This window comes from Coregonus clupeaformis, chromosome 18 (assembly GCF_020615455.1).
Source record: "Coregonus clupeaformis isolate EN_2021a chromosome 18, ASM2061545v1, whole genome shotgun sequence".
Lineage (NCBI taxonomy): Eukaryota > Metazoa > Chordata > Actinopteri > Salmoniformes > Salmonidae > Coregonus > Coregonus clupeaformis.
The window spans coordinates 9,758,893-9,772,077 of record NC_059209.1 but is presented as its reverse complement, the minus strand read 5'-3'; the positions used below and the strand labels follow the sequence as shown (position 1 = coordinate 9,772,077).

The 13,185-nt window shown below is 43.6% G+C and overlaps 1 protein-coding gene across 5 annotated transcripts in view; it reads left to right on the top strand.

The window, feature by feature from the left end:
- The window catches only part of LOC121587504 (serine-rich coiled-coil domain-containing protein 1), a 97,473-nt gene that overhangs the window by 19,219 nt on the left and 65,069 nt on the right, over positions 1-13,185 (top strand). For all 5 annotated transcript variants that reach the window (XM_041904496.2, XM_041904497.2, XM_041904498.2 and 2 more), the window contains exon 5: positions 2,006-2,126. In XM_041904496.2, the coding sequence (XP_041760430.1) occupies positions 2,006-2,126 (121 nt within the window). The remainder of the gene's footprint in view (positions 1-2,005; positions 2,127-13,185) is intronic.

The window sequence follows — 13,185 nt, the reverse complement described above, 5'->3', positions numbered from 1 at the left end:
ATAATGACGAAGCAAAAACAGGTTTTTTGAAATTATTGCAAATGTATTTTTTTTTGTTTAAAAACTGAAATATTACATTTACATAAGTATTCAGACCATTTACTCAGTATTTTGTTGAAGCACGTTTATGGCAGCGATTACAGCCTCATGTCTTCTTGGGTATGATGCTACAAGCTTGGCACAACTGTATTTGGGGAGTTTCTCCCATTCTTCTCTGCAGATCCTCTCAAGCCCTGTCAGGTTGGATAGGGAGCGTCACTGCACAGCTATTTTCAGGTCTCTCCAGAGATGTTCGATCGATTTCAGGTCCAGGCTCTGGCTGGGCCACTCAAGGACATTCAGATACTCATGCGTTATCTTGGCTGTGTGCTTAGGGTCGTTGTCCAGTTGGAAGGTGAACCTTCGCCCCAGTCTGAGGTCCTTAGCGCTCTGGAGCAGGTTTTCATCAAGGATATCTCTGTACATTGCTCCGTTCATCTTTCCCTCGATCCTGACTAGTCTCCCAGTCCCTGCCGCTGAAAAACATCCCCACAGCATGATGCTGCCACCACCATGCTTCACCATAGGGATGGTGCCAGGTTTCCTCCAGATGTGACGCTTGGCATTCAGGCCAAAAAGTTTAATCTTGGTTTTATCAGACCAGAGAATCTTGTTTCTTATGGTCTGAGTCCTTTAGGTGCCTTTTGGCAAACTCCAAGCGGGCTGTCATGTGCCTTTTACCGAGGAGTGACTTCCGTCTGTCTACTCTACCATAAAGGCCTGATTGGTGGAGTGCTGCAGAGATGGTTGTCCTTCTGGAAGGTTCTCCCATCTCCACACAGGAACTCTGGAGCTTTGTCAGAGTGACCATCAGATTCTTGGTCACCTCCCTGACCAAGGCCCTTCTCCCCCGATTGCTCAGTTTGGCCGGGCGGCCAGCTCTAGGAAGAGTCTTGGTGGTTCCAAACTTCTTCCATTTAAGAAGGATGGAGACCACTGTGTTCTTGGGGACCTTCAATGCTGCAGAAATGTTTTGGTACCCTTCCCCAGATCTGTGCCTCGACACAATCCTCTCTCTGAGCTCTACGGACAATTCCTTCGACCTCATGACTTTTGTTCTGACATGCACTGTCAACTGTGGGACCTTTATATAGACCGGTGTGTGCCTTTCCAAATCATGTCCAATCAATTGAATATACCACAGGTGGACTCCAATCAAGTTGTAGAAACATCTCAAGGATGATCAATGGAATTAGGATGCACCTGAGCTCAATTTTGAGTCTCATAGCAAAGGGTCTGAATACTTATTTAAATAAGGTTTTTTAATAGATTTGCAAAAATGTCTAAAAACCTGTTTTCACTGTCTTTATGGGGTATTGTGTGTATATTGATGAGGTTGATAATCCATTTTAGAATAAGGCTGTAACGTAAGAATGTGGGAAGGGGTCTGAATACTTTCTGAATGCACTGTATGTCGTGTGAAATCCCTGCAAATAATTGATAAATCGCACACGTAAAGTGAAGTGATGATGTGACTTACTGAAGAAGATGAATAAGTGGAATGTCTCTCACCCTAACTCAAATTAAGGCTCACCCGACATGCCCACACACGCACACGTGCGCACACACACACGAACACACGGATGCTCCTGTTTTAGCACTCTCAGGTGACTGCTTGGCATTTCTATTAAGAACCAGGCAGTTTCACAGCAATTTATGGGCTGCTGAGCTGAGCCACATTCAGTTTTACCTTAACAGCCATCCACCTACCTTTTATTAAAGATCTGGTTATTTCTGGTTGTCTCTCTGCATTAATGAGACGTTAAAACAGATGCCATTGTGTATTTTACTCTGCACAGTGATTGTAAAGGAAATATTTGATTTCTGTAGTGTAGTGTTTGTTTTTCAATACTAACGGCACTCGTTATAGTATATTGTCTAAGCATGTTGTCAACTCTGTAAACACATGCCTATTGTGCCACACAACATTGACTGAAAGGTACTGCGTGTGTGTGTGTGTGTGTAGTATTCAGAGAGGACTCCAGCCAGTCCCTAGCCTCCTGCCTGAACCTGATGCACTCCCCCCTGGAGCCCACTGTAGACAGGATCCCTGGCAGGGAGCCCAGAGACACCACCACCATCCACAGGTGAGAGAGAGCCCTGCATCTATACCTAGTACATCATACTACAGCTCTCGCTACACCTATAACGCTCACTACAGCTCTACACCCACACTACACCTAGACCTACACGTACACCTATAACACTCACTACAGCTATCACTCATCCTTCACACATTCCCAACAGTGAGCAGTCACTGTTCTTCAATGCAGGAAGGAAGGCTCATAACAACTCCTGAACAGAATTAACAGCAAGTCCCATTGCTCTTTATAGGAAGCCGTTATCACACAAAGCCATTAGCGCCAAACGCTGGGGTGGAACTGATTAGGTAGAACAATGAGAGCCACGAACGGGCATGGATAAAAGTCTCATTGCAACTAATGCATTGCTATCTTAATTGTTTTTTTATTAGAGAAACCTTTTGATGTGCCTAGCAGGAAACACTGATGGAGATTATTACGATAATGTGTAACATGTTTTGTTTGTACCCCATGGAAATTAATGTAACGTTCTGACTATAACTACTGTTCCCTGAAGGAGGGAAACGAGGTACAACGTACTATGAGGAGTCGCACTTTCACGACTTCGGTTGAAGGGTCTACAATCATGCCTGACAAGGCCAATGAAATCTGTGTCTCGCTGGAAGCCCCGCCTTCCACAGGTGATAAGCGTGAGGCTCGGTTTCATTCCTTCAATTTGGCACGTACACTGCTAGGTAACCCTTGCCCCTTGCTGCTATATGCCAGGGAGATGGCCTGGATTAGCAAAAATACAAAAAAGTGGGTCACATAACCAGATATCCTGAGCCCGTTCTATGTACATGCATAAAGCCGCACCGGACACAGGGCATGTAACCTCTGTTGCTCTTAAGAAGCAATTGGAGGAGGCGAAAAGGGAAATAGCCCAAAGCTAAGGACCTATAGGACATAGCCATGACTTTCGGGGCGAAGGCTGTATTTGGATGCAACGTCACCTTAGTCGCCGAGGACAAACTGGGTACAGGAAGGGTGTACAAATTACGCGTGGAGGTCCCCAACACGTTTAGCCGAGGCCAAAGCCTTGAGCAGGGAGGTTTTTTAGGAGAAGATCTTCAGATCCACCGACTCCAGAGGCTCAAAGGGGGCTGCACACAGTGCCTCCAAAACCAGCGGCAAGTCCCATGTGGGCGCAATAGGTTTAGAGGCCGGCCTGAGATTATGTACTCCTTTCAGGAACTGCACAACCAGGGGATGGGGGCCCCCGGTGTGGCTCCATCAATTCCCACATGACACAATGAGATAGCAGCCATGTACACTTTGTGGAGAATGCACGCACCGGGGAGCCACAAGAATCAATGATAAGCCCTCCCAGCCACAATAATCAATTATAAACCCTCCTAGCCCTCCCTATGAGATAGCAGATCCGCACACAAGTTGAGGCAACTGGGAAAATGCATCACCAGAACAGACAGCAAATGTGCACTGCTCCGCAGCAACAGTGAGTGGGCCAGGTGAGGAGGGGGAGGGACTGTGTCCCCCCCCCCCCCCTGCCTGTTGAGTATGCCACTGTCGTGATGTTGTCGGATCTGACCAGCACATGCCGGCCTGAAAAACGTGGGAGGAGGTGCTTGAGCGTCATGTACATCATCAATTTGTAAGTCGCTCTGGATAAGAGCGTCTGCTAAATGACGAAAATGTAAATGTAAATCAGAAGTTCCAGGTAATTGATATGCCGGGCACTCTGTGACACTGTCCATACTCCCTGAAGTGAGTAACCCTTGCACACCACGCCCCACCCTTGGTGCGACGCATCGGTCATGACCATATTGCGGAACAACACCTGGCCCCGGAGAACCCCTTGCGACGGTAGCCAGGGATCCCTCCACTGGGCCAGTGCCGAAGGCATGTTGTGGACACCTGAATCACCCTCTCTCTTCGAGCAGCCTCCCGTAACCGCCGACAGGGCGCACAGGAACCGGGAGACAATCGACCCAACCAACGACCCAATCCATCTTCGCATCCCGCATCTCTGACTCTGGTCCTCTCCTGAATGTCTCTCGCTGTATGATTATAGGATTCCACAGTTTAAGTCAAACAGCGAATTGTTCGCCTTGCAGCGGAATCGGGGGCTCTGATCTATGCGTAGAATAGGATCAGCATCAAACCTAGACCTGAGTGCCGAACAGCTAAAACAGAGGGCGACCTACAACAAGGTGAGATCCCAGCTACGCAAGCTAAATCTGAGATGCCGCTTCATCCACCCAGCAAAACTCATCTTGACCTTCCAGAACACAACACACACATTCTCCACTGCCAAGGAAGCTCAAGTCTTCTTCGAGAATCACATCAAACCCAACACACAAGGGGACGAATTGACAGATGGAACCCGATTATGACTGGCTCAACAGGAGAACATTAACACAGTGACACCATGCCAATTAATGAACAATTGACAATATATTGACGTGCCACACGGACTGGGGCTGCTTCGTTCTGGGGCTACAGTGCGTTGAATCCCTACATGGGTAGAATATGGCAATATACACTCCGTGGACAGTTTATTAGTACTGGGTCGGACCCCCCTTTGCCTCCAGAACAGCCTGAATTCTTTGTGGTATCGATTCTTCAATGTGTGGTGTTCAAGCGTTGCTCAATTGGTATCAAGGGACCTAAACTGGTCCAGGAAAACATTTGCCACACCATTACACCACTGCCACCTGCCTGTACTGTTGACACCAGGCAGATTGGGGCCATAGATTCATGCTGCTTGCGCCAAATCCTGACTCTGCCATCAGCAACAGGAACCGGGATTCATCGGATCAGGCTATGTTTTTCTACTCCGCAATTGTCCAGTGTTGGTAATCGCGTGCCCACTGGAGCTGCTTCTTGTTTTTAGCTGATAGGAGTAGAACCCGGTGTGGTCGTCTGCTGCAATAGCCCATCAATGACAAGGACCTACGAGTTGTGCGTTCCGAGTGGCCGTTCTGCACACTGTTGTACTGCGCCGTTATTTGCCTGTTTGTGGCCCGCCGGTTAGTTTGCACGATTCTTGCCATTCTCTTTCGACCCCTCTCATCAACAAACTGTTTTCGCCCACAGGACTGCCGCTGACTGGATGTTTTTTGTTTGTTGCACCTTTCTTGGTAAACCCTAGACACTGTTGTGCGTGAAAAGCCCAGGAGGCCAGCAGTTTCTGAGATACTGGAACCGGCGCGCCTGACACTGACGATCATACCACGCTCAAAGTCGCTTAGGTCACTCGCTTTGCCCATTCTAATGTTCAATCGAACAGTGACTGAATGCCTCTATGCCTGTCTGCCTGCTTTATATAGCAAGCCACGGCCACTGTCTTTAGGAGCTAACCATTTTCGTGAATGGGGTGGTGTACCTAATAAATAAGTTGGAAGCTATTCCCCAGCAATTTATTTTGCTACTGCTAATGAGAGTCCCATATGGGCTACTACACAATTGCTTTTATAATAGTTAAAATGTTTTATTGATGTCACCATTCATTTCTGGCAGGCTATTGAATGTATCTACTATTTTTTTTTTTACATAGTATGAAGCACTTAAATGCTTAATAAAATTGAGGGCAAATGTATGTTTGTCATATAAACTATATTGCTAACAATAAATGACAATGGATTAAGAGCTATTGCTCCTACAGCCACAGTAACCTATTTGACGGTTTTGGCTTACATATCTGTTATTTACATTTTCTTTTTTTCTTCATTACCCACCCTAACTTATGAAGTTTGCTAACTATACAGTAAAGGTCTGAAAATGGTTACTTATTTTGTTTTAAAAAATAATAACGTAAGACCAAAAAATATGCGGCTAAGAGACTCCATGTGTAAGGCTGCCGCTCGCCGTTATGCTGCAAGGGAGGGGGGGACCGGGGGGACGGTTTACAGGGAGGGTCTTCTGGGTGGGGAACGGCCAATGGGTGAGTTTCCCTGTGGGTCCTGCTTTTTGTTACACATCCATTGGCTTATATCAACACTAAAGATAACAATTATATCATTAATATAACCTTCCTTTCTGAAAAACAATGACAATGCTAGCTATTCTCTCTTGGAATTTGAAAGGCCTAAATTGGCCTATCAACTGTTCCAGCTGTCTGATATCCTAGCAAGAAACCATGTTGACATAGCAACGCTCCAAGAAATCCACCTGCTCCATAAGGATGCAGATAGAATACAGAACCATTTGTACAACCTGGCTGCTTTTTCATCAGCCCCAAACAAAAGGTGTAATCATAATGAAACTCAAAATCACCATCCTTGGTAAAGGCGAAGACCAAGAAGGCAGAATCACTTTCCTTAAATGTATCCATAATGGAAAGAGAATTGCCTATTATAAATGTGCATGTTCCAAATTCATATGATCCAAAGTTTTTTTTTGATTCTCTGAACAGCATATTGTTAGAAATAACTGAATTCCATCTGGTTATTGGAACAGACATGAATGCCATTTTGGACATGCGGTACAAATATATTAAGACAAACTACAATCCACACGCAACCAAGCACATAATCCAGAAGCAAACAAGTACACTTTCTACTTAAACAGGCATAAAACATTCTCCCAAATTGATTTTATATTATCTACACGTCTATTTTCAAAAATTAGGAAAATAGAAATTCGACATATGAGCTTGTCCAATCACCACATACACTACTGCCAATTACAAATGTCAGAATCTCCTAAAAGAGCCACAAGATGGCGTTTCAACGTTTCAATACAACAAAATCCTACATTCTGTGATCAATTTTAAATTGAACTTAATTCATAATGATCAATAACATTTCAATCCGTGACTCCCGGATTCTATTGGATGCCACCAAATGTTTTATAAAAAATAACGCAACTGCATTTGCATCTGGGTTGAATAAATCACAATTAAAGAAGATATCAGAATTGGAAATGTTGACAGCATTAGAGCGTTATCAAGACCAAAGAGCTATTACTCTTTCCAAAGTCAAGACAGAACTTAATTTATTGATAAGATAGAGTGCCGAATTTGCCATCCATTGAGTTAGACTCAACTATGGTAATCCTCCCAGTTGTTTACTGGCCTTCATTGGACACTGTGTTAACAAACCTCCAAACGAGCTTCAATGCCATACAACACTCCTTTAGTAGCCTCCAACTGCTCTTAAACACTAGTAAAACTAAATGCATGTTCTTCAATCGAACGCTGCTGGCACCCGCCCACCCGACTAGAATCACTACTCTCGACGGGTCTGACCTAGAGTATGTGGACAACTACAAATACCTAGGTGTCTGGTTAGACTGTAAACTCTCCTTACAGGCTCACATTAAGAATCTCCAATCCAAAGTTAAATCTAGAATCGGCTTCCTATTTCGCAAAACAAAGCCTCCTTCACTCATGCTGCCAAACATGCCCTCGTAAAACTGACTATCCTACCGATCCTTGACTTCGGCGATGTCATTTACAAAATAGCCTCCAACACTACTCAGCAAATTGGATGTAGTCTATCACAGTGCCATCCGTTTTGTCACCAAAGCCCCATATACTACTCACCACTGTGACCTGTATGCTCTTGTTGGCTGGTCCTCACATATTCGTCGCCAAACCCACTGGCTCCAGGCCATCTATAAATCACTGCTAGGCAAATCCCCGCCTTATCTTAGCTCATTGGTCACCATAGCAACATCCATCCGTAGTATGCGCTCCAGCAGGTATATCTCACTGGTCATCCCCAAAGCCAACACCTCCTTTGGCCGCCATTCCTTCCAGTTCTCTGCTGCCAATGACTGGAACGAATTGCAAAAATCTCTGAAGCTGGAGACTCTTATCTCCCTCACTAACTTTAAGCATCAGTTGTCAGAGCACCTTACCGATCACTGCACCTGTACACAGCCCATCTGAAATTAGCCCACCCAACTACCTCATCCCCATATTGTTATTTATTTTGCTAATTTGCACCCCAGTATCTCTATTTGCACATCATCTCTTGCACATCTATCATTCCAGTGTTAATACTAATTGTAATTATTTTGCACTATAGCCTATTTATTGCCTTACCTCCATAACTTGCTACATTTGCACACACTGTATATATATTTTCTGTTGTATTTTTGACTTTATGTTTTGTTTTACCCCATATGTAACTCTGTGTTGTTTTTATCGCACTGCTTTGCTTTATCTTGGCCAGGTCGCAGTTGTAAATGAGAACTTGTTCTCAACTGGCTTCCCTGGTTAAATAAAGGTGAAAAAAAATAAAAAAAATAACAGTAATGATCATTTAGCTGATATAGCAACTATTGAATCTGAAACAGGGGAATTACTATCAGAACCCAAATTAATCAAAGATTCTCCCGCTTTTATAATTCTCTGATTGTAAATCCACACCAAGCCAGACCTGAGCATGTGAGCGGAGTTGAGCAGTCGGAAGTCCCGCTCACCGCTCCAGCGCTACATGTCCTTAACAACCGCTCCGCTAAAAACTGCTCCTTGCTCACAAGAAAAGAAAATGCAGATCCAAATTCACTCCATTCGTTAAAATCACAATTTAACCAACACCCATATATTTTTGTGACTACCTGGACCTACCATTTGGTTTTGAAGTATTGAAACCAAACCATATGATTTGAATGAAAAGTATTTAAATAAACAACATGAAAAGGTGACAGTAAGAAGCGGTCATCATTTCAAATAGGCTACATGTCGTATTAAACAGCATATAAACACTCAAAAAATAGGTCAGGAGCCAGACATGTAGCCTAAGAAGGAATGAAAATGAATTATTTAGGCTATATTATTATTATTATTATTATTATTATTATTATTAGCCTATTTCAATTATTTCAAGGCTAAAGCCTACAAAGAAATAACTTGTGAAGCATTTGCGAGTGCGACACCGTAGGCTGGCATCAACATTAAGCGCTCAGCATTTAAACAACATTTAGTTGTATTCAAGTATTATAGTCTATACATTTTGCATGCTGTATAGGCTGTGACTTACTTAGAATTAAATAAAAATGAAACGAAAAACGCTTTATTAGGCCTTTGAATTCACTTTTAGAAACACCAGTTTGGCCAGAGTCTGTGGCTTCAGGCTCATGCGATGGTGCCTGGAGAGCAGGCCAGCAGTGGAGAATACCCTCTCTGCTCTTGCAGAGCTACTAGGGATGCTAAACACCCTTCGGGACACTCTTGCCAGGCTGGGCAGGGATGCGGAGTTGTTTTTTTATTTTTCTATAGGTAGGCCTTAAGGTTTTTAGGCAAAATAACCCTATCAAAACAGAAAGCTCCTTGAAAGAGGTAATATGTCAGCAGGCCTATTGGGCCAAAAGCAATGATAGCCTATTGAATAGATAATAGAACGAAAGTGAACTAAACTTTTAAGAGATCATATTTTTTGTTTACAAATACTACATACTTTCCTGTCTGTTAGCATGTGCACATAGTAAGTAAACCATCATGCTTTCGGAATGTCTTTTTAGATTCCACAATAATTATTTATTTATGGACACTACATCACCACTCTCTTGCTCTTTGTCCAACATCTTTGTAAGTCACCTTGATTTTGCACCTGAGTGTTTTATCAGTTTCTTTATGAAAATATGTAGTGAACTCCATGACAGTAACTAAAGAAAAGGGCTATAGCAGCACACAAGTAACCTACAAATGCTTGCTGGGCCGGGCATGCCCGTAGCTCGTGAATATTTATCCTCTGATAACCTCCGTCAACTATTAAATATCTTAAATGCTTAATCAGAAACAACAGCTCCTTGGGCTGTTTTATCTCTCGATGCAGAAAAAGCTTTTGATAGACTAGAATGGTCATATTTCTGTTCTGTCTTGGAACATACAGTGCATTCGGAAAGTATTCAGACCCCTTGACTTTTTCCACATTTTGTTATGTTACAGCCTTATTCTAAAATGGATTAAATAGTTTTTTACCCTCATCAATCTACACACAATACTCCATAATGACAAAGGAAAAAACATTTTAGTAGAAACCTTTGCAAATGTAAAAAATTAAATAAATAAATAAATGATATCACATTTACATAAGTATTCAGACCCTTTACTCAGTACTTTGTTGAAGCACCCTTGGCAGCGATTACAGTCTAAAATATTATTGGGTATGACACTACAAGCTTGGCACACCTGTATTTGGGGAGTTTCTCCCATTCTTCTCGGCAGATCCTCTCAAGCTCTGTCAGGTTGGATTGGGAGCGTTGCTGCACAGCTATTTTCAGGTCTCTCCAGAGATGTTTGATTGGGTTCAAGTCCGGGCTCTGGCTGGGCCGCTTAAGGACATTCAGAGACTTGTCCCAAAGCCACTCCTGCGTTATCTTGGCTGTGTGCTTAGGGTTGTTGTCCTGTTGGAAGGTGAACCTTCGCCCTAGTCTGATCTCTCAGTACTTTGCTCCGTTCATCTTTCCCTCGATCCTGACTAGTCTCCCAGTCCCTGCCGCTAAAAAACATCCCCACAGCATGATGCTGCCACCACCATGCTTCACCGTAGGGATGGTGCTAGGTTTCCTCCAGACGTGACACTTGGCATTCAGGCTAAAATAATTCAATCTTGGTTTCATCAGACCAGAGAATCTTGTTTCTCATGGTCTGAGTCCTTTAGGTGCCTTTTGGCAAACTCCAAGCAGGCTGTCATGTGCCTTTTTACTGAGGAGTGGCTTCCGTCTGGCCACTCTACCATAAAGGCCTAATTAATGGAGTGCTGCAGAGATGGTTGTCCTTCTGGAAGGTTCTCCCATCTCCACACAGGAACTCTGGAGCTCTGTCAGAGTGACCATCGGCTTGGTCACCTCCCTGACCAAGGACCTTCTCCCCCGATTGCTTGCTCAGTTTGGCCGGGCAGCCAGCTCTAGGAAGAGTCTTGGTGGTTCCAAACGTCTTCCATTTAAGAATGTTTGAGGCCACTGTGTTCTTGGGGACCTTCAATGTACCCTTCCCCAGATCTGTGCCTCGACACAATCCTGTCTTGGAGCTCTACGGACAATTCCTTAAACCTCATGGCTTGGTTTTTGCTCTGAAATGCACTGTCAACTGTGGGACCTTATTTAGACAGGTGTGTGCCTTTCCAAATCATGTCCAATCAAGTGAATTTACTGCACTGTATGGAATGTATGGGAATTGGCTCCAATTTCATTAATACGATTAAAATACTATATGCCAATCCCTCAGCCATAGTTATAACAGGCAATATCTGCTCTGCTCCCTTCATAATCACTAGAAGCAGCAGACGAGGCAATCCGATTTTTCCTTTGGTATTTTTATAATCCAAGGAACCCCTGGCCCAGGCAATTCGTCAATCGAAGGAAATAACACACATTTTCATAATCTACTGATGTTATTCATCTCATTATACGCAGACGATGGTTGGATGGAGACATGTTGGTTGGGGGAATGAGATGGGATGGGAGGTTGGGGCTTGAGGCTCAATTGTTGTTTATTTTCCTTTGCATACTGGGTTTATTAACTTTTGATTCTGTAATGTGATCATAATGACTTTATGTACTTTTTTGTTGTTGAGTGGCAGTCTACAGGAAAATGCAAACTGAGTATGAGATTGTGTGAGTTTGTGTACTGTACCTGTAGCCCCCCCCCCCCATGACAAAATGACAAAATAAATACAAATTTGGTCATAAAATAAAATGAGAACCTGCCCCGCAGACTAGTAGGGGGAACAGGGCCAGCCGTCCCCTAGTCTCGCACACAAACTGATTTGAGTGAGGGAAGCCTGAACATGCGCCGAGACGTACAACAAACGTATCTTCTAATTCATTGGGGCATGTCGCGAACCCAAACCTGGCTTGTTAGCTTTCGTTGTTTTGTTCGCTTTAGACATTTTACTTAGTAGGGTGAATCGTTACTGTTCACACAGAGGTGAAGAGCGGAATAATTGAAGGAATTAGTCCAAGCCTCACGCGTATCACCTGTGGAAGGCGGGGCTTCCAGCGAGGTGCGGATTTCTTTGGCCTTGTCAGGTGTGATTGTAGATCCTTCAGCCGAAGTCGCGAGAGTGCGATTTCCCATAGTATGTTGTACTGAAGTTGACTGACTGAAAGGGAACCAGCACAACAGGGACATATTGATAGAATACTGTGCACTCTTTCCCCCTGTAGTAGATATCTGCTAAAACAACACCTGCCATTATTGGGTATATGTGCACCGTGGCAGATTTAGCAATATATTTGATTTGGCCGCACACTTGGAGGATGCTTATTTGAGTTTATGGAGTCTGCAATGAAGATTTGCAGTGTAGTTTGATATTGCCTTCACTTCATTGTTTCCTGCCTGACGAGTCTTGGATGCAGATTATTACTTAGTCTCGCTGTGCTCTCATGTGGTCGACTTTTATTCGATTCTTCACTTACGGAGAATTCAGAAAACAGAATTGCGCCGAATGTGACAGTCTATGATGCTGCGTTACCACATAGTTTCTGTGTTGGAGGTGTTGCCTCTTCCACGAAACGGGGAAGTACTATCTGAAGTCCAATGCAAAATTATCTTCTTTGTTTTTGGTTTAAAATGTTTTAAAACGTGTGTGCTCTAATGAACGCAACCCTGGAGACTAGCTGGAAATTATTTTTTATTTTTTATTCTAATCAGAGCTTGGAATGATTTGGCACTGTGTACTGTCAGTGACAGGGGCCCGCCTGACCTCAGAGCAAGGTTGCACAGCTCCATAGCTGGAGGGCCCCAAAAGCAGCGAAGCAAAATTCCCCTCAGTTCAGACACATTTGTTTTATCCTCCTTAGAATTTCTGCTTACGAAAAAAGATTGCAGTCAGAGTGCAGTATAACTGCAGTATGCTGCAAATACTGCATCCAAAATACGTTGTTTTTTTACTGCAGTAATTTTGCAGTGTAACTGCAGTTATTCTGCAAATATTCTGCAATTACTGCGTCCAAAATACCGCAGTCGACTGCAGTTACTGCACTTTTACTTCAGTTTCAAAACGGCAATCTTTTTTTCTAAGGGTCAACCTCCGGATATTTGCTGTTTTTATTGATGTCTCTGATAAACCCACTATGGTTGCATTGATGGTTCTGTTCTCCCATCTGCCTTTGATGTTTGCCGTTTTGTGTGTGTAAGTAAACAATAAGT